This window comes from Ipomoea nil, unplaced genomic scaffold (genome assembly GCF_001879475.1).
Source record: "Ipomoea nil cultivar Tokyo-kokei standard unplaced genomic scaffold, Asagao_1.1 scaffold1834, whole genome shotgun sequence".
NCBI lineage: Eukaryota > Viridiplantae > Streptophyta > Magnoliopsida > Solanales > Convolvulaceae > Ipomoea > Ipomoea nil.
In genome coordinates, this window is record NW_017618262.1 from 892,553 (window position 1) to 920,534 (window position 27,982).

At 32.4% G+C, this 27,982-nt stretch overlaps 1 protein-coding gene across 3 annotated transcripts; it reads left to right on the forward strand.

The window, feature by feature from the left end:
* Positions 1 to 27,982, forward strand: LOC109193077 (double-stranded RNA-binding protein 6-like). 3 transcript variants are annotated; one of them, XM_019343878.1, is made up of 46 exons: positions 1 to 140; positions 319 to 522; positions 677 to 819; positions 948 to 1,027; positions 1,540 to 1,666; positions 1,839 to 2,018; positions 2,198 to 2,229; positions 2,337 to 2,479; positions 2,608 to 2,688; positions 3,190 to 3,244; positions 3,490 to 3,662; positions 3,842 to 4,044; positions 4,198 to 4,347; positions 4,476 to 4,554; positions 5,046 to 5,141; positions 5,842 to 5,984; positions 6,112 to 6,190; positions 6,365 to 6,437; positions 6,526 to 6,626; positions 6,704 to 6,832; positions 7,004 to 7,183; positions 7,514 to 7,614; positions 7,742 to 7,820; positions 7,995 to 8,067; positions 9,946 to 10,073; positions 10,222 to 10,318; positions 10,446 to 10,523; positions 10,832 to 10,893; positions 11,070 to 11,266; positions 11,421 to 11,570; positions 11,698 to 11,776; positions 11,959 to 12,026; positions 12,107 to 12,214; positions 16,298 to 16,375; positions 16,444 to 16,569; positions 16,707 to 16,819; positions 16,947 to 17,022; positions 19,065 to 19,195; positions 19,343 to 19,460; positions 19,587 to 19,661; positions 23,833 to 23,980; positions 25,778 to 26,040; positions 26,119 to 26,184; positions 26,393 to 26,617; positions 27,166 to 27,394; positions 27,485 to 27,982. In XM_019343878.1, the coding sequence occupies exons 42-46, from the start codon at positions 25,903 to 25,905 to the stop codon at positions 27,790 to 27,792; spliced, it is 966 nt and encodes a 321-aa protein (XP_019199423.1). In that variant the 5' UTR covers positions 1 to 140; positions 319 to 522; positions 677 to 819; positions 948 to 1,027; positions 1,540 to 1,666; positions 1,839 to 2,018; positions 2,198 to 2,229; positions 2,337 to 2,479; positions 2,608 to 2,688; positions 3,190 to 3,244; positions 3,490 to 3,662; positions 3,842 to 4,044; positions 4,198 to 4,347; positions 4,476 to 4,554; positions 5,046 to 5,141; positions 5,842 to 5,984; positions 6,112 to 6,190; positions 6,365 to 6,437; positions 6,526 to 6,626; positions 6,704 to 6,832; positions 7,004 to 7,183; positions 7,514 to 7,614; positions 7,742 to 7,820; positions 7,995 to 8,067; positions 9,946 to 10,073; positions 10,222 to 10,318; positions 10,446 to 10,523; positions 10,832 to 10,893; positions 11,070 to 11,266; positions 11,421 to 11,570; positions 11,698 to 11,776; positions 11,959 to 12,026; positions 12,107 to 12,214; positions 16,298 to 16,375; positions 16,444 to 16,569; positions 16,707 to 16,819; positions 16,947 to 17,022; positions 19,065 to 19,195; positions 19,343 to 19,460; positions 19,587 to 19,661; positions 23,833 to 23,980; positions 25,778 to 25,902; the 3' UTR covers positions 27,793 to 27,982. The 3 variants fall into 3 exon arrangements, with proteins under 3 accessions (XP_019199423.1, XP_019199426.1, XP_019199424.1); XM_019343879.1 differs by lacking the exons at positions 1 to 140; positions 319 to 522; positions 677 to 819; ... (23 more) ...; positions 10,832 to 10,893; positions 11,070 to 11,266 and having other exon boundaries at positions 10,060 to 10,073; XM_019343881.1 differs by lacking the exons at positions 1 to 140; positions 319 to 522; positions 677 to 819; ... (29 more) ...; positions 12,107 to 12,214; positions 16,298 to 16,375 and adding an exon at positions 9,853 to 9,877.

A 27,982-nucleotide genomic window follows, 5' to 3' on the forward strand; every position in this document is an offset into this window, starting at 1 on the left:
TAGACAAGGAGGTTGAACGTTGTTAGTGTAAGAAGTTAGATCGGCCATCATTCAACCAACCATCACATTAGGAAACAGCACTAAACTGTACTGACCAACTACAACAGAGAATCCCTTGTTTGAGGTTGAGAAGGATTGGGGTAAACAGTTAAATGTTGTGGTTTCTTATCCTGCTTTATAGGTTATTATTTTTCTATGTTTGTTTTGTTTTGGGCTGGGAAAGAAGGGGCAGTGGAATAGGTCACTTAAATAGGTGTTTTCTTAAATCCAGTTGATTACGTATTTGTATATGATATTCTGCTTTATATAATTGATCAGGTTGTATTAAAGGCTAAAGTTGGATTTGGAGGGTAAAAATGTTTCTGCCATGAAGCTATCTATGGTTGGGGGAGGCAGAGTCACTGGCTTGTTCGATTGTGAGTTGCTCTATCGTTTTGGTTAAGTGAAAGATAAAGTGGACTCATTTAAAGATGAAGCCATAAACTGCAGTGGTAAAGAAAGAACTTACCCACTTTCTGACAGGTAAAATAATTGATTAATTGCCCCAAGAGAATGCCTATACACTGTTCCTCGTCATGATTAGTTTCTTCTATATTTGTATTCTCTTAATACTCCGTGATGGGGTTATAGTGCACTTTTACAGTTTTACTAGCCTGAAAATTCAAGTATTGTGTAGGTCTGTTCTCGATCACTCTTTTCACAGAGGTTTAATATCTACATGGAGGTTGAACACTGTTAGTGTAAGAAATTAGATCTGCCATCAACCATCACAGTGGCAACCACCACGTAACAGGGCTGACCTGGGTACCTAACCACAAGGTATCACATTAGCTTTTTAAATGCTTTTGAACATGTTGCTCCGCACTCTTCCAATATAAATTGAATACTCCGTTAGCTTTATTAGGGATTTCGATTTCATTTATCTAACAATTTACCGACTAGAACAGAGTAAATCCCTAGCTCGAGGATATTCAACATCAAGCATTGTTTGGAATAAGGGAAGGTTGAGAAGGATTGGAGTAAGCAGGTAAATTTTTCGGTTTCTCATCTCCCTTTATAAGTTATTATTTTTTATGTGTTTGTTTTCGTTTTGGACCGGGAAGAAGTGGTAGTGGAATAGGTCACTTAAGAGGGCGTTTTGTTCAATCCAATTGATTGTGTATTTGTATATGATGTTATGCTTTACATACATAATTGATCAGGTTGAAGTGAAGGTTTAAGTGGTAGGTAAAAATAGAGAGCTTGAGGAACTACAAACTGATAAGAATATAACAGATAAATGACCTTCTCTCATTAGTTCTCTATGTTCAATGGTTATTGAAAATAAAAATCAACTTGAACATTCCAGACAATAGAATTTCAGGTTAATGCCGCGGCACCCTAAAGTAGGATTTGGAGGGTAAAAAATAAAAATGTTGCAGCCATGAATCTATGATTGGGGGAGATAAAGTCACTAGTTTGTTCCATTTTGTGAGTTGCTCTCTCTTGTGTGGTTATCTTTTAATCGAGTACACTGTAATTTTTTTTCCCCCATTTCAGAGACCAATGAATGAATTTGCTGAAAATAAAGCTCAACAAAGAGGAAACGTGAAAGGCAAAGTGGACTCATGAAGAGATAAAGCAATAAACTACAATGTAAAGAAAGAAATTACCCACCTTCTGACTGGTAAAGTTATTGATTAATTGGCCCAAGAGAATTGCCTATACACTGTTCCTCTTCATGATTAACTTCTCTATTTTTATTCTCTTACAAATTTATTTATTTTTTCATAATACTTCGTGATGGGCGTTATAGTGCATTGTGCACTTTTTCTAACCTGAAAATTCAAGTATTGTAGGTCTGTTCTCGATCACTTCTTGTCACAGAGGTTTAATATCTAGACAAGGAGGTTGAACGTTGTTAGTGTAAGAAGTTAGATCGGCCATCATTCAACCAACCATTACATTAGGAACCAGCACTGAACTGTACTGACCAACTACAACAGAGAATCCCTAGCTTGAGGTTGAGAAGGATTGGGGTAAGCAGTTAAATGTTGTGGTTTCTTATCCTGCTTTATAAGTTATTATTTTTCTGTTTTTGTTTTGTTTTGGGCTGGGAAAAGAATGGGCAGTTGAATAGGTCACTTAAATAGGTGTTTTCTTAAATCCAGTTGATTGCATATTTGTATATGATGTTCTGCTTTATATAATTGATCAGGTTGTATTAAAGGCTCAAGTAGCATTTGGAGGGTAAAAATGATTAGTTTCTTCTATATTTGTATTCTCTTAATACTCCGTGATGGGGTTATAGTGCACTTTTACAGTTTTACTAGTCTGAAAATTCAAGTATTGTGTAGGTCTGTTCTCGATCACTCTTTTCACAGAGGTTTAATATCTACATGGAGGTTGAACACTGTTAGTGTAAGAAGTTAGATCTGCCATCAACCATCACACTGGCAACCACCACGTAACAGGGCTGACCTGAGCACCTAACCACAAGGTATCACATCGGCTTTTTAAATGCTTTTGAACATGTTGCTCCGCACTCTTCCAATATAAATAGAATACTCCATTAGCTTTATTAGGGATTTCAATTTCATTTATCTAACAATTTACCGACTAGAACAGAGTATATCCCTTTCTCTCGAAGATATTCACATCAAGCATTGTTTCGAATAAGGGAAGGTTGAGAAGGATTGGAGTAAGCAGGTAAATTTTTCGGTTTCTTATCTCCCTTTAAGTTATTATTTTTTATGTGTTTGTTTTCGTTTAGGACCGGGAAGAAGTGGTAGTGGAATAGGTCACTTAAGAGGTGTTTTGTTCAATCCAATTGATTGTGTATTTGTATATGATGTTATGCTTTACATACATTATTGATCAGGTTGAGGTGAGGGTTTTAGTGGTAGGTAAAAATAGAGAGCTTGAGGAACTACAAACTGATAAGAATATAACAGGTAAATGAACTTCTCTCATTAATTCTCTATGATTAATGGTTATTGAAAATAAAAATCAACTTGAACATTCCAGACAATAGAATTTCAGGTTAATGCCATGGCACACTAAAGTAGGATTTGGAGGGTAAAAATGTTGCAGCCATGAATCTATGATTGGGGGAGATAGAGTCACTAGTTTGTTCCATTTTGTGAGTTGCTCTCTCTTGTGTGGTTATCTTTTAATTGAGTACACTGTAATTTTTTTTCCCCATTTCAGAGACGAATGAATGCATATTCTGAAAATAAAGCTCAACAAAGAGGAAAAGTGAAAGGTAAAGTGGACTCATGAAGGGATAAAGCAATAAACTACAATGTAAAGAAAGAAATTACCCACCTTTCTGACTGGTAAAGTAATTGATTAATTGGCCCAAGAGAATTGCCTATACACTGTTCCTCTTCATGATTAACTTCTCTATTTGTATTCTCTTACAAATTTATTTATTTTGGCATAATACTTCGTGATGGGGGTTATAGTGCATTATGCACTTTTACTAACCTGAAAATTCAAGTATTGTAGGTCTGTTCTCGATCACTTCTTGTCGCAGAGATTTAATATCTAGACAAGGAGGTTGAACGTTGTTAGTGTAAGAAGTTAGATCGGCCATTATTCAACCCCATTAGGAACCAGCACTAAACTGTACTGACCAACTACAACAGAGAATCTCTAGCTTGAGGTTGAGAAGGATTGGGGTGAGCAGTTAAAATGTTGTGGTTTCTTATCCTGCTTTATAAGTTATGATTTTTATGTGTTTGTTTTATTTTGGGCTGGGAAAGAAGGGGCAGTGGAATAGGTCACTTAAATAAGTGTTTTCTTAAATCCAGTTGATTGTATATTTGTATATGATATTCTGCTTTATATAATTGATCAGGTTGTATTAAAGGCTAAAGTTGGATTTGGAGGGTAAAAATGTTGCGGCCAATAAGCTATCTATGGTTGGGGGAGGCAGAGTCACTGGTTTGTTCTATTGTGAGTTGCTCTCTCGTGTGGTCAAGTGAAAGATAAAGTGGACTCATTGAAAGATGAAGCCATAAACTGCAGTGGTAAAGAAAGAAATTACCCACCTTCTGACAGGTAAAATAATTGATTAATTGCCCAAGAGAACGCCTATACACTGTTCCTCATCATGATTAGTTTCTTCTATATTTGTATTCTCTTAATACTCCGTGATGGGGTTATAGTGCACTTTTTCAGTTTTACTAGCCTGAAAATTCAAGTATTGTGTAGGTTTGTTCTCGATCACTCTTTTCACAGAGGTTTAATATCTACATGGAGGTTGAACACTGTTAGTGTAAGAAGTTAGATCTGCCATCAACCATCACCCATCACACTGGCAACCACCACGTAACAGGGCTGACCTGAGCACCTAACCACATGGTATCACATGGGCTTTTTAAATGCTTTTGAACATGTTGCTCCGCACTCTTCCTATATAAATAGAATACTCCATTAGCTTTATTAGGGATTTCAATTTCATTTATCTAACAATTTACCGACTAGAACAGAGTATATCCCTTGCTTGAGGATATTCACATCAAGCATTGTTTGGAATAAGGGAAGGTTGAGAAGGATTGGAGTAAGCAGGTAAATTTTTTGGTTTCTTATCTCCCTTTATAAGTTATTATTTTTTCTGTGTTTGTTTTTCTTTTGGACCGGGAAGAAGGGGTTGTGGAATTGGTCACTTAAGAGGTGTTTTGTTCAATCCAATTGATTGTGGATTTGTATATGATGTTATGCTTTACAAACATAATTGATCAGGTTGAGGTGAAGGTTTAAGTGGTAGGTAAAAATAGAAACTGATAAGAATATAACAGGTAAATGACCTTCTCTCATTAATTCTCTATGATTAATGGTTATTGAAAATAAAAATCAACTTGAGCATTCCAGATAATGGAAGTTCAGGTTAATGCCGCGGCCTCCTAAATTAGGATTTGGAGGGTAAAAATGTTACGGCCATGAATCTATGATTGGGGGGAGATAGGGTGACTAGTTTGTTCAATTTTGAGAGTTGCGCTCTCTCTTGTGTGGTTATCTTTTAATTGAGTACACTGCAATTTTTTTTCTCCCCATTTCAGAGACGAATGCATGCATTTGCTGAAAATGAAGCTCTACAAAGAGGAAAAGTGAAAGGCAAAGTGGACTCATGAAGAGATAAAGCTATAAACTACAATGTAAGGAAAGAAATTACCCACCTTCTGACTGGTAAAGTAATTGATTAATTGCCCCAAGAGAATTGCCTTTACACTGTTCCTCATCATGATTAACTTCTCTATTTGTATTCTCTTACAAATTTGTTTATTTTGTCATAATACTTCGTGATGGGGGTTATAGTGTATTGTGCACTTTTACTAGCCTTAAAATTCAAGTATTGTAGGTCTATTCTCGATCCCTTCTTGTCACAAAGGTTTAATATCTAGACAAGGAGGTTGAACGTTGTTAGTGTAAGAAGTTAGATCGGCCATCATTCAACCAACCATCACATTCGGAACCAGCACTAAACTGTACTGACCAACTACAACAGAGAATCCCTAGCTTGAGGTTGAGAAGGATTGGGGTATGCAGTTAAATGTCGTGGTTTCTTATCCTTCTTTATAAGTTATTATTTTTCTGTGTTTGTTTTGTTTTGGGCTGGGAAAGAAGGGGCAGTGGAATAGGTCACTTAAATAGGTGTTTTCGTAAATCCAGTTGATTGCATATTTGTATATGATGTTCTGCTTTATATGATTGATAAGGTTGTATTAATGGCTAAAGTAGCATTTGGAGGGTAAAAATGATTAGTTTCTTCTATATTTGTATTCTCTTAATACTCCGTGATGGGGTTATAGTGTACTTTTACAGTTTTACTAACCTGAAAATTCAAGTATTGTGTAGGTCTGTTCTCGATCACTCTTTTCACAGAGGTTTAATATCTACATGGAGGTTGAACACTGTTAGTGTAAGAAGTTAGATCTGCCATCAACCATCACACTAACTACCACCACGTAACAAGGCTGACCTGAGCATCTAACAACAAGGTATCACATCGGCTTTTTAAATGCTTTTCAACATGTTGCTCCGCACTCTTCCAATATAAATAGAATACTCCATTAGCTTATTAGGGATTTCAATTTCATTTATCTAACAATTTACCGACTAGAACAGAGTATATCCCTAGCTGGAGGATATTCACATCAAGCATTGTTTGGAATAAGGGAAGGTTAAGAAGGATTGGAGTAAGCAGGTAAATTTTTCGGTTTCTTATCTCCCTTTATAAGTTATTATTTTTGTTGTGTTTGTTTTTGTTTTGGACCGGGAAGAAGTGGTAGTGGAATTGGTCACTTAAGAGGTGTTTTGTTCAATCCAATTGATTGTGTATTTGTATATGATGTTATGCTTTACATACATAATTGATCAGGTTGAAGTGAAGGTTTAAGTGGTAGGTAAAAATAGAGAGCTTGAGGAATTACAAACTGATAAGAATATAACAGGTAAATGACCTTCTGTCATTAATTCTCTATGATTAATGGTTATTGAAAATAAAAATCAACTTGAACATTCCAGACAATGGAATTTCAGGTTAATGCCGCGGCACCCTAAAGTAGGATTTGGAGGGTAAAAATGTTGCGGCCATGAATCTATGATTGGGGGGAGATAGAGTCATTAGTTTGTTCCATTTTGTGAGTTGCTCTCTCTTGTGTAGTTGTGTGGTTATCTTTTAATTGAGTACACTGTAATTTTTTTTTCCCCATTTCAGAGACTAATGAGAATGCATTTGCTGAAAATAAAGCTCAACAAAGAGGAAACGTGAAAGGCAAAGTGGACTCATGAAGAGATAAAGCGATAAACTACAATGTAAAGAAAGAAATTACCCACCTTCTGACTGGTAAAGTTATTGATTAATTGGCCCAAGAGAATTGCCTATACACTGTTCCTCTTCATGATTAACTTCTCTATTTGTATTCTCTTACAAATTTATTTATTTTTTCATAATACTTCGTGATGGGGCTATAGTGCATTGTGCACTTTTACTAACCTTAAAATTCAAGTATTGTAGGTCTGTTCTCGATCACTTCTTGTCACAGATGTTTAATATCTATACAAGGAGATTGAACGTTGTTAGTGTAAGAAGTTAGATCGGCCATCATTCAACCAACCATCACATTTGCAACCAGCACTAAACTGTACTGGCCAACTACAACAGAGAATCCCTAGCTTCCGGTTGAGAAGGATTGGGGTAAGCAGTTAAATGTTGTGGTTTATTATCCTGCTTTTTAAGTTTTTATTTTTCTGTGTTTGTTTTGTTTTGGGCTGAAAAAGAAGGGGCAGTGGAATAGGCCACTTAAATAGGTGTTTTCTTAAATCCAGTTGATTGCATATTTGTATATGATAATTGATCAGGTTGTATTAAAGGCTAAAGTAGCATTTGGAGGGTAAAAATGATTAGTTTCTTCTATATTTGTATTCTCTTAATACTCCGTGATCGGGTTATAGTGCACTTTTACAGTTTTACTAATCTGAAAATTCAAGTATTGTGTAAGTCTGTTCTCGATCACTCTTTTCACAGAGGTTTAATATCTACATGGAGGTTGAACACTGTTTGTGTAAGAAGTTAGATATGCCATCAACCACCTCGTAACAGGGCTGACCTGAGCACCTAACCACAAGGTATCACATCGGATTTTAAAATTCATTTGAACATATTGCTCCGCAGTCTTCCAATATAAATAAAATACTCCATTAGCTTATTAGGGATTTCAATTTCATTTATCTAACAATTTACCGACTAGAACAGAGTATATCCCTAGCTCGATGATATTCACATCAAGCATTGTTTGGAATAAGGGAAGGTTGAGATGGATTGGAGTATGCTGGTAAATTTTTCGGTTTCTTATCTCCCTTTATAAGTTATTATTTTTTCTGTGTTTGTTTTGTTTTGGGACCTGGAAGAAGGGGTAGTGGAATAGGTCACTTAAGAGGTGTTTTGTTCAATCCAATTGATTGTGTATTTGTATATGATGTTATGCTTTACATACATAATTGATCAGGTTGAAGTGAAGGTTAAGTGGGAGGTAACAATAGGGAGCTTGAGGAATTACAATCTGATATAGAATACAACAGGTAAATGACCTTCTCTCATTAATTCTATATGATTAATGAATTTGAACTTCTATTCGGATCATGGTCGTAATCTTTGATGTTTGTTGTATAGGGCTAGATTCTATTATTTACTCATTGGTTATTGATAATAATAATAATCATCAACATGAACATTCCAAACACTTATATTTTTTAAATCCTTTTAATTTTCAATGTAGTATTTTCGACGTATTTAGTATGTTTTCAAGTGTTATTGTGTAGTTTTTGTTTCTTTCTCTTTATGTCCCTGCATTTTTGTGTTATTTTCGGTTTGTTATGTTTGTGACTTGTTTTGTTTTTTTGTCCATTGCGTTTTTCTTTGAATTTTGTTCCTGAATGTCTTGTTTTTTACCATGCATTAATTTCCCCCCTTTACTGTTCATTTTTTTAGTGTTCTTTCTGCGTATTTTTTGTTTGAATTGTGTAGTTCTATAAATCGTTTTATAATTAAATATTTATATTATATGTTTTCTTTAATTTTTATAGCATTTTCAAGTGTTCTTGTGTAGTTTTGGGTTATTTTTACTTTGTTATATTTGTCTGTTGCGTTTTGCTTTGAATGTGTTCTTGAATGTCTTGGAGTTCTTTTCACTTTGTTATATTTTTGCATTTTTTGTTTTTTCCCATGCATAAATTTCCTCTTTTTACCGCTCATTTTGTTCGTTTGCGTTCTTTTGGCATATTTGTAGTTTGAAATGTGTATTTCCAATGATCATTTTACTAAGAGTATTTATGATGTATTTAGTTGTTTTCCTTAGTTTACAGCATTTTTCAATTGTTCTTGTGTAGTTTTTGGTTTTCTCTTTATGTTTTCCTTGCATTTTTGTGCTAATTTTGCTTTGTTATATTTGTGACTTGTTTTTTATCCATTGTGCTTTTCTTAGAATGTGTTTCTGAATGTCTTGGGAATTCTTTTCGTTTCGTTATATTTGTGTGTTTTTTGTTTGCATTAATTTACCCCTTCTACTGTTCATTTTGTTTTTGTTATGATGTATTTAGTGCGTTTTCCTTTATTTATAGCATTTTTCAAGTGTTCTTGTGTAGTTTTGGGTGATATTTTTGCTTTGTTATCTTTGTACATGACGTTTTGCTTTGAATGTGTTCCTTGTAAGTTATTTTCGCTTCGTTATGTTTGTGTATTTTTTGTTTCTTTTTTCCATGCATTAATTTCCCTTTTTTACCGTTCATATTTTTTGTTGTTAGCGTTCTTCTGGCGCATTTTTAGTTTGAATTGTGCATTTCTAAAGATCATTTTTTTTTTAGGAATAGTGAATTCTTTTATTTTATAAGTATTATTTTTGACATATTTTGTGTGTTTTCTTTAATTTATAGCATTTTTCAAGTGTTCTTGTGTAGTTTTTGGTTCCTTGCACTTTTTGGGTGTTTTTCGTTTTGATATATTTGAAGCCTTTAGCTTTTGTCTGTTGTGTTTTTCATTCAATGTGTTCTTGAATTTCTTGGGAGTTCTCTTTGTTTTGTTAAAATTTGTGTGTATTTTTTGAATTTGAATGTGTTCCTGGATGTCTTGGATTGGGTAGTTCCAAATATTGTTTTGCAATTCAGTAAATAACTTTTAAAGGTATTTCCATTAGGAATAGTGAATTCTTTTATTTACTAAGGATTAATTTAGATGTTAGTCTGTTTTCAAGTGTCTTGTTTAATTCTTGTTTATTTTCTTTTCGTTGTTTTTGTCCGGTTAATGCCGGCACCCTAAAGTAGGATATGGAGCGTAAAAATGTTGCAGCCATGAATCTATAATTGGGGGAGAACAGTCGCTGGTTTTTATTCCGTTGTTAGTTACTCTCTCTTGTGTGGTTATCTTTTAATTTTCAGTACACTGGAATTTTTTTTCCATTTCAGAGACAAATGAATGCATTTGCTGAAAATAAAGCTCAACAAAGAGGAAAAGCGAAAGGTAAAGTGGACTCCCATTGAAAGATGAAGCCATAATTGCAGTGTAAAGAAAGAAATTACCCACCTTCTGACAGGTAAAATAATTGTGAATGCCTATAGTGGTTCCTCTTCATGATTAGTTTCTTCTATATTTGTATTCTCTTAATACTCCGTGATGGGGTTATAGTGCAATTTTACAGTTCTACTAACCTGAAAATTCAAGTATTGTTGGTCTTTTCTCAGAGGTTGAACACTGTTAGTGTAAGAAGTTAGATCCGCTATCAACCATCACATTAGCAACCACCAAGTAACAGGACTGGGCTGAGCACCTAACCACAAGGTACCACATCGGCTTTGTATATGCTTTTCAACATGTTTCTCTCCACTCTTCCAATATAAATAGAATACTTCACTAGCTTATTAGGGATTTCAATATCATTTATCTAACAATTTACCGACTAGAACAGAGTATCCGTAGCTCGAGGATAATCACATTAAGCATTGTTTGGAATAAAGGAAAGGTTGAGAAGGATGGGAGTAAGCAGGTAAATTTTTCGATTTCTTATCGCCCTAAGTTTTTATTTTTTTCTGTGTTTGTTTTGTTTTGGACTGGGAAGAAGGGGTAGTGGAATAGGTCACTTAAGAGGTGTTTTCTTCAATCCAATTGATTGTGTATTTGTATATGATGTTATGCTTTACATACATATGTTTTCCTTGTATTTTTGTGCTATTTTTACTTTGTTATATTTGTGATTTTTGTTTTTGTCCACTGTGTTTTTCTTTTAATGTGTTCATGAATGTTTTGTAGTTCTTCTCATTTCGTTATATTTGTGTGTCTTTTGTTTTTTCCCAGCACTAAACTGTACTGACCAACTACAACAGAGAATCCCTAGCTTGAGGTTGAGAAGGATTGCGGTAAGCAGTTAAATGTTGTGGTTTCTTATCCTGGTTTATAAGTTATAATTTTTGTTTTTGTTTTGTTTTGGGCTGGGAAAGAAGGGGCAGTGGAATAGGTCACTTAAATAGGTGTTTTCTTAAATCCAGTTTATTGCATATTTGTATATGATATTCTGCTTTATATAATTGATCAGGTTGTATTAAAGGCTAAAGTTGGATTTGGAGGGTAAAAATGTTGCAGCCATGAAGCTCTATGGTTGGGGGAGGCAGAGTCACTGGTTTGTTCCATTGTGAGTTGCTCTCTCGTGTGGTTAAGTGAAAAAAGTGGACTCATTGAAAGATGAAGCCATAAACTGCAGTGTAAAGAAAGAAATTACCCACCTTCTGACAGGTAAAATAATTGATTAATTGCCCCATGAGAATGCCTATACACTGTTCCTCATCATGATTATTTTCTTCTATATTTGTATTCTATTAATACTCCGTGATGGGGTTATAGTGCACTTTTACAGTTTTACTAGCCTGAAAATTCAAGTATTGTGTAGGTCTGTTCTCGATCACTCTTTTCACAGAGGTTTAATATCTACATGGAGGTTGAACACTGTTAGTGTAAGAAGTTAGATCTGCCATCAACCATCACCCATCACACTGGCAACCACCACGTAACAGGGCTGACCTGAGCACCTAACCACAAGGTATCACATTGGCTTTTTAAATGCTTTTGAACATGTTGGTCCTCACTCTTCCAATAGAAATAGAGTACTCCATTAGCTTATGAGGGATTTCAATTTCATTTATCTAACAATTTACCGACTAGAACAGAGTATATCCCTAGCTTGAGGATATTCACGTCAAGTATTGTTTGGAATTAGGGAAGGTTGAGAAGGATTGGAGTAAGCAGGTAAATTTTTCGTTTTCTTATCTCCCTTTATAAGTTATTATTTTGTGTGTGTTTGTTTTTGTTTTCGTTTTCGACCGGGAAGATGGGGTAGTGGAATAGGTCTCACTTAAGAGGTGTTTTGTTCAATCCAATTGATTGTGTATTTGTATATGATGTTATGCTTTACATACATAATTGATCAGGTTGAAGTGAAGGTTGGTAGGTAAAAATAGAGAGCTTGAGGAACTACAAACTGATAAGAATTTAACTGGTAAATGACCTTCTCCCATTAATTCTCTATGATTTATGGTTATTGAAAATAAAAATCAACTTGAACATTCCAGACAATAGAATTTCAGGTTAATGCCGCGGCACCCTAAAGTAGGATTTGGAGGGTAAAAATGTTGCGGCCATGAATCTATGATTGGGGGAGATAGAATCACTCGTTTGTTCTATTTTGTGAGTTGCTCTCTCTTGTGTGGTTATCTTTTAATGGTAGTAATCTTTGTTGTTTGTTTTATAGGGCTAATTGCCATTGGTTGTTATTGAAAATAATAATATCATCAACATGAACATTCTATACACTTATATTTTTTAAATACTTTTTATTTTCAATGTAGTGTTTTCGACGTATTTAGTATGTTTTCAAGTGTTCTTGTGTAGTTTTTGGTTTTTTTACTTTATGTTTGCATTTCTGTGCTATTTTCGATTTGTTATGTTTGTGACTTGTTTTGTCCATTGTGTTTTTCTTTGAATGTGTTCCTGAATGTCTTGTTTTTTACCATGCATTACTTTCCCCCTTTTACTGTTTTATGTTTTCTATGCATTTCTGTGCTATTTTCGATTTGTTATGTTTGTAACTTGTTTTGTCCATTGTGTTTTTTTTTTGAATGTGTTCTTGAATGTCTTGTTTTTTACCATGCATTAATTTCCCTCCTTTACTGTTCATATTTTTAGCGTTCTTTCGGCGTATTTTTTGTTTGAATTGTGTAGTTCTATAAATCGCTTTATAATAAAATATTTATATTATATGTTTTCTTTAATTTATAGCATTTTTAAGTGTTCGTGTAGTTTTGGGTTATTTTTACTTTGTTATATTTGTCTGTTGCGTTTTGCTTTGAATGTGTTCTTGAATGTTTTGGAGTTCTTTTAGCTTTGTTATATTTTTGCATTTCTTATTTTTTCCCATGCATAAATTTCCTCTTTTCACCGCTCATTTTGTTCGTTTGCGTTCTTTTAGTATATTTTTAGTTTGAAATGTCTATTTTCAATGATCATTTTACTAAAAGTTTCTATGATGTATTTAGTTATTTTCCTTAGTTTGTAGCATTTTTCTAGTGTTCTTGTGTAGTTTTTGGTTCTTTTTCTTTATGTTTTCCTTGCATTTTTGTGCTGTTTTTGCTTTGTTATATTTGTGACTTGTTTTTGTCCATTGGGCTTTTCTTAGAATGTGTTTCTGAATGTCTTGAGAGTTCTTTTCGTTTCGTTATATTTGTGTGTTTTTTGTTTGCATTAATTTCCTCCTTTTACTGTTCATTTCATTTTGTTTTTGTTATGACGTATTTAGTGCGTTTTCCTTTATTTATAGTCTTTTTCAAGTGTTCTTGTGTAGTTTTGGGTGATATTTTTACTTCGTTATCTTTGTCTATGACGTTTTGCTTTGAATGTGTTCCGTGGAAGTTATTTTTGCTTTGTTATGTTTGTGTATTTTTTATTTTTTTTTTCATGCATTAATTTTCTTTTTTTTTACCGTTCATATTTTTTGTTGTTAGCGTTCATATTTTTTGTTGTTAGCATTCTTTTGACGTATTTTTTTAGTTTGAGTTGTGCATTTCTAAAGATCATTTTTATTAGGAATAGTGAATTCTTTTATTTTATAAGCAGTATTTTTGATGTATTTAGTATGTTTTCTTTAATTTATAGCATTTTTTAAGTGTTCTTGTTTAGATTTTGGTTCCTTGCATTTTTCGTCTGTTGTGTTTTTCATTCAATGTGTTCTTAAATTTCTTGGGAGTTCTCTTTGTTTTGTTAAAATTTGTGTGTATTTTTTGAATGTGTTCTTGGATGTCTTGGAGTTCTTTTCGTTTCATTATATTTGTGTGTTTTTTTTTTTTCCAATGTGTTTATTTTCTAAGGAGTATTTTTTAAATATTTAGTTTGTTTTTCTTTATTTATAGCATTTTTTGAGTGTTATTGTGTAGTTTTTTATATTCTCTTTATGTCTTGTATGCATTTATGGGTTATTCTCGCTTCCTTATATTTGTGCTTATGATTTTGTTCGTTCTGTTTTTCTTTGAATGTGTTCCTGGAAGTCTTGGAGTTCTCTTTGTTTGGTTATATTTGTGTGTTTTTTGAATGTGTTCCTGGATGTCTTGGAGTTCTTTTCGTTTCATTATATTTGTGTTTTTTTCCAATGTGTTTATTTTCTAAGGAATATTTTTGAAATATTTAGTTTCTCTTAATTTATAGCATTTTTCGAGTGTTATTGTGTAGCTTTTGATTTTCTCTGTATGTCTTTCATGCATTTATGGGTTATTCTCGCTTCATTATATTTGTGCTTTTGATTTTGTTCGTTCTAGTTTTCTTTGAATGTGTTCCTGGATGTCTTGGAGTTCTCTTTGTTTGTTGGTTATATTTGTGTGTATTTTTTGAATGTGTTCCTGGATGTCTTGGAGTTCTTTTCATTTCATTATATTTGTGTTTTTTTTCTTGATTTTGTTCGTTCTGTTTTTCTTTGAATGTGTTCCTGAATGTCTTGGAGTTCTCTTTGTTTGGTTATACTTGTGTGTATTTTTTGAATGTGTTCCTGGATGTCTTGGAGTTCTTTTCGTTTCATTATATTTGTGTTTATTTTTCTAAGGGGTATTTTTGAAATATTTAGTTTGTTTCTCTTTATTTATAGCATTTTTTGAGTGTTATTGTGTAGTTTTTGATATTCTCTTTATGTCTTGCATGCATTTATGGGTTATTTTCGCTTCATTATATTTGTGCTTATGATTTTTTTCGTTCTGTTTTTCTTTGAATGTGTTCTTGGAAGTCTTGGAGTTCTCTTTGTTTGGTTATACTTGTGTGTATTTTTTGAATGTGTTCCTGGATGTCTTGGAGTTCTTTTCGTTTCATTATATTTGTGTTTTTTTTTTTTTCCAATGTATTTATTTTCTAAGGAATATTTTTGAAATATTTAATTTCTCTTAATTTATAGCATTTTTCGAGTGTTATTGTGTAGCTTTTGATTTTCTCTTTATGTCCTTCATGCATTTATGGGTTATTCTCGCTTCATTATATTTCTGCTTTTGATTTTGTTCGTTCTGTTTTTCTTCTAATGTATTCCTGGATGCCTTGGAGTTCTCTTTGTTTGGTTATATTTGTGTGTATTTTTTGAATGTGTTCCTGGATGCCTTGGATTTCTCTTTTATTTGTGTGTATTTTTTGAATGTGTTCCTGGATGTCTTGGAGTTCTTTTCGTTTCATTATATTTGTGTTTTTTTTTTTCTTGATTTTATTCGTTCTGTTTTTCTTTGAATGTGTTCCTGGATGTCTTGGAGTTCTTTTCGTTTCATTATATTTGTGTTTTTTTTTCCAATGTGTTTATTTTCTAAGGGATATTTTTGAAATATTTAGTTTCTCTTAATTTATAGCATTGTTCGAGTGTTATTGTGTAGCTTTTGATTTTCTCTTTATGTCCTTCATGCATTTATGGGTTATTCTCGCTTCATTATATTTGTGCTTTTGATTTTGTTCGTTCTAGTTTTCTTTGAATGTGTTCCTGGATGTCTTGGAGTTCTCTTTGTTTGTTGGTTATATTTGTGTGTATTTTTGAATGTGTTCCTGGATGTCTTGGAGTTCTTTTCGTTTCATTATATTTGTGTTTTTTTTCCAATGTGTTTATTTTCTAAGGAGTACTTTTGAAATATTTAGTTTGTTTCTCTTAATTTATAGCATTTTTCGAGTGTGATTGTGTAGTTTTTTATTTTCTCTTTATTTCTTTTATGCATTTATGTGTTATTCTCGCTTAATTATATTTGTGCTTTTGTTTTTGTTCGTTCTGTTTTTCTTTGAATGTGTTCCTGGATGTCTTGGAGTTCTTTTCGTTTTGTTATATTTGTGTGTTTTTCCTCATGTATTAATTTTTCCTTTTACCATTCATTGTTTTTGTTAGCGTTCTTTTGGCATATTTTTTGTTTGAATTGGGCAAATATCGTTTTGAAATTCAGTAAATATGTTTTAAAGGTGTTTTCATTAGGAATAGTAAATTCTTTTATTTTCTAAGGATTAATTTCAACATTGTTCATTGTTTTTGTTAGCGTTCTTTCGGCATATTTTTTGTTTGAATTGGGTAGTTCCAAATATTGTTTTGAAATTCAGTAAATAACTTTTAAAGGTATTTTCATTAGGAATATTGAATTCTTTTATTTACTAAGGATTAATTTCGATGTTGTTAGTCTGCTTTCCTTAATTTATAGCACTTTTTAAGTGTTCTTGTGTAATTCTGATTTATTTTCTTTTCGTTGTTTTTGTCCGGTTATTGCCGGCATCCTAAAGTATGATTTGGAGGGTAAAAATGTTGCAGCCATGAATCTCTATGATTGGGGGAGAACAGTCGCTAGTTTTTATTCCGTTGTGAGTTGCTCTCTCGCTTGTGTGGTTATCTTTTAATTGAGTACACTGTAATTTTTTTTCCATTTCAGAGACAAATGAATGTATTTGCTGAAAATAAAGCTCAACAAAGAGGAAAAGTGAAAGGTAAAGTGGACTCATTGAAAGATGAAGCCATAATTGCAGTGTAAAGAAAGAAATTTCCCACGTTCTGACAGGTAAAATAATTGAGAATGCCTATAGTGGTTCCTCTTCATGATTAGTTTCTTTTATATTTGTATTCTCTTAAATACTCCGTGATGGGGTTATAGTGCAAATTTACAGTTTTACTAACCTCAAAATTCAAGTATTGCAGGTCTTTTCTCAGGTTGAACACTGTTAGTGTCAGTGTAAGAAGTTAGATCCGCTATCAACCATCACATTAGCAACCACCACGTAACAGGACTGGGCTGAAAACCTAACCACAAGGTACCACATCTGCTTTGTAAATGCTTTTCGACATGTTTCTCTCCACTCTTTCAATATTAATAGAATACTTCACTATTTTATTAGGGATTTTAATTTCATTTATCTAACAATTTACCGACTAGAACAGAGTATCCGTAGCTCGAGGATATTCACATCAAGCATTGTTTGGAATAAGGAAGGTTAAGAAGGATGGGAGTAAGCAGGTAAATTTTTCGATTTCTTATCGCCCTTTCTAAGTTTTTATTTTTTCTGTGTTTGTTTTGTTTTGGACTGGGAATAAGGGGTAGTGACTTAAAAAGGTGTTTTCTTCAATCCAATTGATTGTGTATTTGTATATGATGTTATGCTTTACATATATGATGTTATGCTTTACATACATGTGTTTTTATTGTATTTTTGTGCTATTTTTGCTTTGTTATATTTGTGATTTTTGTTTTTGTCCACTGTGTTTTTCTTTGAATGTGTTCATGAATGTTTAGTAGTTCTTTTCATTTTGTTATATTTGTGTGTTTTTTGTTTTTTCCCATGCATTAATTTACCCATTTTACTGTTCATTTTGTTTTTGTTTGTGTTCTTTTCGCGTATTTTTTGTTTGAATTGTGTAAATATTTTATAATTTTATAATTTCAGGGTTTAGTTAATTTTGTTTGAATTGTGTAAACCGAATGATCACTTTATAATTTTAGTAAATTCATTTATTTACTGAGTATTGATGATGTATTTAGTTGTTCTTCATAATTTATATCATTTTCAAGTGTTTTGTGTAGTTTTTTTGTTCTTTCTTTTTATGTTTTCTTTGCATTTATGTGCTATTTTTGCTTTATTTTATTAGTGACTTTTGTTTTTGTCCATTTCGTTTTTCTTTGAATGTGTTTCTTAGAATGTTTTGGAGTTCTTTTCATTTCGTTATATTTGTGTGTTTTTTGTTTTTTTTTTTTTTATTCATTAATTTCCTCCTTTTACTACTTTTTTTTGTTAGCGTTATTTCGGCATTTTTTTGTTTGAATTGTGTATTTACAAAGATTGTTTTATAATTCAATACTTGAATTTCTTGGAGTTCTTTTCGTTTTGTTATATTTGTGAGTTTTTTGTTTTTTCCATGCATTAATTTTCCCCTTTTATTGTTGGTCATTTTGTTTTTGTTAGGATGTATTTAGTGCGTTTTCCTTTGTTTATTGCATTTTTCAAGTGTTCTTGTGTAATTTTGGGTGACATTTTTGCTTTGAATGTGTTCCTGAATGTTTTTTATTTTTTATTTTTGTTTTGTGTTATGTTTTGGGAGTTCTTTTTGTTTTGTTATATATGTATTTTTATTTTCCAGGGAGTATTTTCAAATTTATAGCATTTTTCGAGTATTGTTGTGTAGTTTTTAGATTTCTCTTTATGTTTTTCATGCATTTATGGGTTATTCTCAATTCATTATATTTGTGCTTTTGATTTTGTTCGTTTTGTTTTCTTTGAATGCATTCCTGAACATCTTGGATTCTTTTCGTTCTGTTATATTTGTGTGTTTTTTCTCCATGTATTAATTTACCTTTTTACCGTGCATTGTTTTTGTTAGCGTTCTTTTTGTCATATATTTTTTGTTTGAATTGGGTAGTTCTAAGTATTGTTTTGAAATTCAGTACATAAATTTTAAAGGTATTTCCAATAGGAATAGTGAATTCTTTTATTTATTTGCTAAAGATGAATTAATTTCGATGTTGTTAGTCTGTTTTCCTTAATTTATAGCACTTTTCAAGTGTACTTGTGTAGTTTTAGTTGTCCGTAGCGTTTTTCTTTTAATGTGTTCTTGAATATCTTGGAGTTCTTTTTGTTATGTGTATTTTTTATTTTCTCCCATGCATTAATTACTCCTTTTTACCGTTCATTTTTTTTTTGTTAGCTTTCTTTTTGCATATTTTTAGTTTGAGTTGTCTTTTGCCAAAGATCATTTTATAATTTAGTACTTGTAAATTTTGAAGGTATTTTTATTAGGAATAGTGATTTTTTTTTTAAATTTTCTGATGAGTATTTTCGACGTATTTAGTCTGTTTTCCTTAATTATCGAATGAGTTTTCATTCATTATTAGGGTTGGTTTCCTATTCCCTTGCAGTTTATGTTTACTATTTCTATATTTTTTTGGCGTTCTCTCCATATCAAACACTTTCCCGCGCCAATCCTAGGACATTGAATTTGGAGGGTAAAAATGTTGCAGCCATGAATCTATAATTGAATGCACTGTAAATATTTTTTCCATTTCAGAGACGAATGAATGCATTTGCTGCAAAAAAATAAAGCTCAACAAAGAGGAAAAGTGAAAGTTAAAGTGGGCTGATTGAAAGATGAAGCCATAAATTGCAGTGTAAAGAAAGAAATTACCCACCTTCTGACAGGTAAAATAATTGATTGAATTGCCCCAAGAGAATGTCTATACACTGTTCCTCATCATGATTAGTTTCTTCTATATTTGTATTCTCTTAATCCGTGATGGAGTTATAATGCACTTCAGTTTTACTAACCTGAAAATTCAAGTATTGTAGGTTTGTTCTCGATCATTCTTTTCACAGAGGCTTAATATCTACGCAAGGAGGATCCGCCATCAACCATCACATTAGCAACCACCACGTAACAGGGCTGACCTAAGCACCTAACCACAAGGTATCACATCGGCTTTGTAAGTGCTTTTCAACATGTTGCTCCCAACTCTTCCAATATAAATAGATTATCCAGTACCTTATTACGGATTTCAATTGCATTTATCTAACAATTTTTCGACTAGAACAGAATTTATAGCTCGAGAATATTCACATCAAGCATTGCTAGGAATAAGGGAAGGTTGAGAAGGATTGCAGTGAGCAGGTAAATTTTTCGGTTTCTTATCTCCCTTTCTAAGTTTTTATTTTTTCTGTGTTTGTTTTGTTTTGGACTGGGAAGAAAGGGGAGGGGAATACATATGATTGTGTATTTGTATATGATGGTATGCTTTACAAATTACATACATATGTTTTCCTTGCATTTTTGTGCTATTTTTGCTTTGTTATATTTGTGATTTTTGTTTTTGTCCATTGCATTTTTGTTTGAATGTGTTCTTAAATGTCTTCGAGTTCTTTTCGTTTCGTTACATTTGTGTGTTTTTTTTTTTTTTTCCCATGCATTAATTTTCTCCTTTTACTGTTCATTTATGTATTTTTTTTTGTTTGAATTGTGTAGTTATATAGTTCGCTTTATAATTTTGTGTAGTTTTGTGTTATTTTTGCTTTGTTATATTTGTCCATTACATTTTGCTTTGAATGTGTTCCTAAATCCCGAATGTTTTGTAGTTCTTTTCGTTTCGTTATATTTTTGCATTTTTTGTTTTTTCCATGCATAAATTTTCTCTTTTTACCGTTCACTTTGTTCGTTAGTGTTCTTTTGACATATTTTTAGTTTGAATTGTGTATTTTCTATGATCATTTTATAATTTTAGTACTTATATATACTAAGGAGTGTTTGTGATGTATTTGGTTGTTTTTCATAATCTATAGCATTTTTTAAGTGTTCTTGGGTAGTTTTTTGATTTTTTAACTTTATGTTTTTCCTGAATTTTTGTGCTATTTTTGCTTTGTTATGTTTGTGACTTTTGTTTTTGTTCTTTGCGTTTTTCTTTGTGTTCCTGAATGTCTTGGAGTTCTTTTCGTTTTGTTATATTTGTGTATTTTTTGTTTTATTCCCATGCAGTAATTTTCACCTTTTACTATTTATTTTGTTTTTGTTAGCTTCTTTCGGCGTATTTTTTGTTTGAATTGTGTAGTTTTATAGATCATTTTATAATTTTGTGTAGTTTTGGGTTATTTTTGCTTTGTTATATTTGTCTATTGCGTTTATGTCTTGTTGCTTCGTTATATTTTTGCATGTTTTTTTTTTTGTTTGTCCATATGCATAAATTTTCTCTTTTTACTGTTCATTTTGTTCGTTAGCATATTTTTAGTTTGAATAGTGTATTTCCATTGATCATTTTATAATTTTAGCACTTATATTTTTTTACTACCAAGTATTTATGATGTATGTTTCCCTATTTATAGCATTTTTCATTTGTTTACTAACAAGTATTTATGATGTATTTAGTTGTTTCTCTATTTATAACATTTTTCAAGTGTTCTTGTGTAGTTTTTGGTTCTTTCTCTTTATGTTTTCCCTGCATTTTTGTGCTGCTATTTTTGCTTTGTTATATTTATCCATTGCGTTTTTCTTTGAATGTGTTTCTGAATTATCTTGGAGTTATTTCGTTTTGTTATATCTGTGTGTTTTTTGGTTTTTCCCACTTTTTACTGTTCATTTTGTTTTTTGTTATGACGTATTTATTTATAGCATTTTTCTTTAGGGTTATTTTCGTACTGTTCATTTAGGTGATATTTTTGCTTTGAATGTGTTTCTAAATGTCTTGAAGTTCTTATTGTTTTTTTCCATGCATTAGTTTTCCTTCTTGTATAGTTCCTTGCATATATTTGTGCCTTTTGTACACATTTTTCAATGTGTTTATTCTCGCTTCTGATTTTGTGCTTTTAATGTGTTCTTGGATGATTTGTAGTTTCTCTTTTCGTTTTGTTTTGTTTTGTTTGTGTGTCTTTTTCCATGCACTAATTTTCTCTTTTTACCGGTTCATTGTTTTTGCTAGCGTTCATTTGCATATTTTTTATTATTTTTGACATTGCTAGTTGTTTTCCTTAATTTAGAATTTTTCAAGTGTTATGCGTTTTTCTTTACATGTGTTTTCGATGTTGTCTATTTTTTATTCTTAATTCTTAATTTAGCATTTTTCAAGTGTATATTTGTCTGTTGCGTTTTTCTTTACATGTGTTTTCGATGTTGTCTATTTTTATTCTTGACTTTTCGTTTCGTTGTGTTTTCGATGTTGTCTATTTTTATTCTTGACTTTTCGTTTCGTTTATTTTCTAAGGAGTATTTTGAAATATTTGGTTTTTCCAATGTCTTTCATGCATTTTATGTATTCTCGCTTCATTATATTTGTGCTTTTGATTTTGTTCGTTCTATTTTTCTTTGAATGTGTTCCTGGATGATTTGGAGTTTCTTTTCGTTTTGTTTGGTTTGTGTTTTTTTCCCATCCACTAATTTTCCATTTCTACCGGTTCATTGTTTTTGTTAGCGTTCTTTTTACATATTTTTTATTTTTTTATTATTTTTGACATTGCTAGTCTGTTTGATTTGGAGTTCTCTTTTCGTTTTGTTTTGTTTGTGTGTTTTTTTCCAAGCACTAATTTTCCCTTTTTACTGGTTCATTGTTTTAGCATTCTTTTTGTATATTTTTATTATTATTATTTTTTGACATTGCTAGCTGTTTTTGTTTTTCTTAATTTAGCATTACTCTGACTTTTCGTTTCGTTTGTTTTCTGAGGAGTATTTTTGAAATATTTGGTTTTTTCAATGTTTTTCATGTATTTATGGATTATTATCACATAAATGTGCTTTTGATTTTTTTGAATGTGTTCCTGGATGATTTGAAGTTCTTTTGTTTTTTTCCCATGCACTAATTTTCCATTTTTACCGTTTGCGGTTCATTATTTTTGTTAGCGTTCTTTTTGCATATTTTATATTATTTTTGACATTGCTAGTCTGTTTTTATTTTTTCTTTACCGGTTTATTGTTTTAGCGTTCTTTTTGCATGTGTTTTCGATGTTGTCTATTTTTGTTCTGACTTTTCGTTTCGTTTATTTTCTAAGGAGTATTTTTGAAATATTTGGTTTTTGCAATGTTTTTCATGCATTTTTAGGGTTATTCTCGCTTCATTATATTTGTGCTTTTGATTTTGTTCGTTCTGTTTTTCTTTGAATGTGTTCCTGGATGATTTGGAGTTCTTTCGTTTCGTTTTGTTTGTGTATTTTTTTCCCATGCACGAAACGGTTTATTGTTTTAGCGTTCTTTTTACATATTTTTTATTATTTTTGACATTTGGCTAGTTGTTTTCCTTAATTGCATTTTTCGTTTTACATGTGTTTTCGTTGTTGTCTATTTTATTCTTAATAGCATTTTTCATTTCGTTTATTTTCTAAGGAGTATTTTTGAATTTGGTTTTTTAAATGTTTTTCATGCATTTACGGGTTATTCTCGCTTCATTTTGAAATATTGCTTTTGTTATGCTCGTTCTGTTTTTCTTTGAATGTGTTCCTGGATGATTTCGTTTTGTTTTGTTTGTTTTGTTAGCGTTCTTTTTGCATATTTTTTATTATTTTTGATATTGCAGTCTGTTTTCCTTAATTTTTTCTTTTTCGGTTTATTGTTTTAGCGTTCTTTTTGCGCATATGTTTTATTATTTTTGACATTGCTACCTGTTTTCCTTAATTATTTTTCAAGTGTTATATTTTTGTATGTTGCGTTTTACATGTGTTTCATGTGTTTTCGATGTTGTCTATTTTTGTTCTGACTTTTTGTTTCTTGAATTTGGTTTTTTAAATGTTTTTCATGCATTTATGAGTTATTCTCGCTTTTGATGATTTTGTTCGTTCCTTTTCTTTTGAATGTATTCCTAGATGATTTTGTTTTGTTTTGTTTGTGTGTTTTTTTCCCATGCACTAATTTCCATTTTACCGGTTCATTGTTTTGTTAGCGTTCTTTTTGCATATTTTTTTTATTATTTTGGACATTGCAGTCTGTATGTTTTATTATTTTTGACATTGCTAGCTGTTTTCCTTAATTTAACATTTTTCAAGTGTTATATTTTTGTCTGTTGCGTTTTATGTTTTTGTTGTTGTCTATTTTTTATTCTTAATTTAGCATTTTTAAGTGTGTGTTTTGTTTGTCTATAATAATTATTCTGACTTTTCGTTATTTTTGTGTCTTTTGTTTGGCATAATTTTAGTTGAATTGAGCATTTTGAAATAATGTTCTTGTGTAGTTAATTTACTCTTTTAGGTTGTGTTTCAATATATTTGTGCCTCTTTATTTTTATGTAGTTGTTTTGTCTATTGTGTGTTTTCGCTATTTATTCTGATTTTTTTAAGGATTTTTTTATTTTTTTTTACAATCTGTTTTCAAGGCAGGTTGCGGGGACAATTGGTAACTGGTGTCAAGGGTTCTCTTATAGTGCCGTGTTCGAAGCAGAAGCATCTTATCAATCCAAACTTTCTGCAGGCACCCACATATTTCAACTTTTCATCAGAACAATCATCAAATCCAATAATAAAGTGAGCCCAAAATCATTCCATCTACATCAATTTTAAACAAAAAATCTTCAAAACCCATTTCTTTGTTAAAAAACAGAAATTCAACAATTTACAAATCTGAAAGATAGCTTTTAAACTTTGATTAGACACAAGTTATTTGCAAAAATTTTCTATAAGCAATATACACATTGAAACTTCGTAGAATAAATAAGGAAAAAAGAATTGTGAATGCAAAGCTTGGCATAAATAGTTCAACGAACTCCCTCTTTCAAAAAAGCAAGTAAATTTGTTCTGAAGTATAATACTTGCACCACATGCTAGTTCTACAAAGTAGGCGATTATAGATATTTACACTACACATTGCATATCAAAAAAGGGAGCCACAATAATCTCTCTAATAGGGTGACTGGATAATTGTTCAAACTTTCCACTCTTCTAGAAACATTAAGACCAAAAGGGAAACATTATCGCCTATAATACAACATTATTTCTCCGACAACTGATAATCAACGAAGCCTAACTACACAAGACTCTTATAAACACACAACCATTTATACCCTAACACTATCATTATTAGATTTTCATATGAAATCCATGCAACTAAGAAAAGAAAAATAAGAATCTTACATCAACTAAGTAATAGAGCTACTCTTACATTACACATAATTTCTACAAAACAATATGGATTGCTTTCAAGTATATAATATTATAATCTCTTCCAATACAAGGGAGAGAGAACATTAGATAATTCTACATTGTTTTATCATTGAATGAGACCTCAGAAATTCAGAATGTCATATATTTTGAATGTTGTCTCACTAATATTCATATTAAAATTTTGGAATGCATAAAACTAAGTTAACAGAATAGTATGTAAATGACCAGGACTATGTGGTCTAATGGTATCCGGGTTGGACTTCCAATTGGAAGATTATGAGTTCAAGCCTCAGTGGAGGCGTTATTGGTTCTTTGTGTTTCAGTAGGTTGAGAAAGTATATGAACAGATACTACAATGTAATAGAGCCAGTAACTTTCAAAAAAAAAAAAAAAAAAAAGAATAGTATGTAAATGAGAACGATTAGCACCTGACACCGGCATGGCTAACGATTCCGATAATCAATCAACCAACAAATCATCACACATAATTGCGTATATAAATCAAATGTTCTTGAAGTCATTGTTCTCTTTTCCAAACAAGCCATGCATGGACATGGAAGTCTTCGCCAAACTACATTGCAGGTTTAGGAATTTTTGAAACCTTCACTTTGTGGGGAAATGATTTTGACTAAATTGTTGAATAGCGGTTAGAAGTTAGAACGCAGGGTGGTGGTATTTAGGATTTTACTTATTTGCCCCTAGAATTTAACTTGTCAACGCAACTCTAATGTCAACGACTAAACTCGTCACTTCATTTATAATTAAGGGGTAAAAAATAGATACAGTCATAATTGAATATAATTGAGTGGTCAATATATATATATAAATCGAAACCATTTGATTTATAAAATACAAAATTAATCAATTTTTAATAATAAATCAAAACCTAACCGTTGGGTTCCAATGGACCTGAAAATTATGATTAAAAAGTGTTCCGTTATCCCCATATATGGAGCCGTTTTCTAATTTCTGCTAACAAGATTTACAGCTGTAAATGGAATATTGTCATTACTAGAATGTTTGCAGAAGTACGGAAAGTTGGAACACAAGAATGTTGTGCTACCATGCATTGTTATTGTTTCTACCTAGTTTCCATTCGATCACTTCTCTTTCAGTCTGTCTTCATATATTCACACAAACACACAAACCTTTAATTTGCAGGAGATCGATGGAGCAGACAAGTCCTGAATTTCCAAAGGAGATGAAGAACAACATATACAAGTCGAAGCTGCAAGAGTTTTGTCATAGGAAGAAATGGGCACCACCGAGGTACACATCCATGAAGGATGGAGCAGACCATATCCCTCAGTTCAAGGCTTCTGTTCTTGTCAATGGCCTCAATTTCGACACCCTCGCCCCCTGCAAATCCCGCAAAGAAGCTGACAATCAAGCTGCCAAGCTTGCCTTCCTTTACTTCTCTTCAGGTCTGTTCATTTTTGTCTTTGATTCTTAATTAGCCTTGTCGTCTAACGTTGTCCTTTTCACATGATTATTGTATGTAGGTAGTGGAGAACAAAAGACTACTGAAACACACAAGAAACCTGATGATGATGTTGGCATTAATCCTGGTAAAGAATTCATGAATTCTGAGATTACTTCAATTCGATCAACATTTGGCTGTGTTTTTCTCTTTCTGTTTAATTTTCTCCCTTTCTTTCATTTCTGTTCTTGAAATTAAATGCCATCATTTGTTAATGTCGTCTGTGCTTAGTGAATTTCATTTTCCATGTGATCCTCTTAGCTTCTTGATTATCAATAGTTTCTTGGTGGTGGCAGATTCTGAACAGCAATTCAAAAAAAAAGCTACAGACCTATGCGAAAAGAATGAAACTGGGTTTACCAACATATTGTGTTCAAAGGGAGGATCTTTGCTTCAAGGCTACAGTTTCACTTAGTGGTGAATCCTTCAAAAGTCTAGGGGGTTATAAGACTGCAAAGGAAGCAGAAGAAGATGCTGCTCGCTTCGCGTTAATGTCACTCATCTCAGCTGCTTTTCAAAAGGTAAATACTCCTTACCATCTCACATATTTTGGAGTGACCAGAAACCAAGGGTGTGCACCGGATAAAACCCGCCTTATAAGGCTAGCTGGCAAAGGATCACAAGGGGTTAAACCAGCTTAGGTTGCCCATAGTCGTCAGAAAAGGATCACAAGGGTTTAAACCAGCATAGGTTGCCCATAGCCGTCAGCAAAGAATCACAATGGGTTAAACCAGCCTAGATTGCCCCCTAGCCGTCGGCAAAGGGTTAAACTAACCTAGGTTGCCCATAGCCGTTGGCAAAGGACACATACAAGGGGTTAAACCAGCCTAGATTGTCCCATAGCCGTCGGCAAAGGATCACTAGAGGTTAAACCAGCCTAGGTTGCTCATAACTGGCTGGCTCAAACTAAGAAGGTTAAAATTTGAACTCATAATCTTGTGGTTACAAGTTTGTATAAGCCATCTTGGGTTTACCCTGGCATCTCACATATTTGATCTTTATTCAAGAGGACTTTATATCAATCTAACTGCTTTAATTTGTTGTGTTTTGGGATTTCTTCTTTAACAAGAGCGTCACGACGAGTTCTTACAAAAGCCTCTTGCAAGAACTGGGACAAAGCGAAGGACTTGCCATGCCTGCATATAGGACAACAATGTCTGGCAAACATCATCATAATCTCACATTTTTATCGAGTGTGGAAATTGATGGGGATGTTTTCCATGGGACTGCAGCAAAGTCCAAGAAACAGGCGGAGAATAATGCTGCAAAGGTTGCTTACATGTCTTTGATAATGGAAGGTAATTAAGATTCATGTTTTCCCACTACCTATATATATTTCCAGGATGTTTTTAACTAACATTGCTTCAATTCTTGGTGCTTAATTTCAGGAAAACCTCATCAGACCAGTGGCAATTCCCCAGGATCCTCAGATAATAAGAACAAAGTTGTTGAACTTGCTGCTCTCTTGAATGCGACCACTATTGCTGTAAAGGAAGAAAACTCCAATGATCTTTCGCCTAAAGAAAGCGATTCGGTTGTGGATCATAGAGCAGAAATGAAAACCTATCTGCTCTGCAATAGGTTCAAGGTGTATAATCACATTCCAGATATGACCTTGCCCAAAGGGACTGTTCTGCTTCCTATCAGGGATGGTGAGTGGGTGGTTGCAAGCTTGGAATTCCCCAACCAAAAGTGATGACACAAATCCTTCTTGAACCATATGAAACTTCGATTCCATTTAACAACTTATGCACTTAACAACTTATGCTATTTCTTGATTCCTACCATGAAGCTTCAGCAGACAATAATGAACAATGTTTGATGTTTGTTTGTATGTCTAAGCTGTTTATGCAGCATTTATATTTGATGTTGTTTTTGGGGATAAT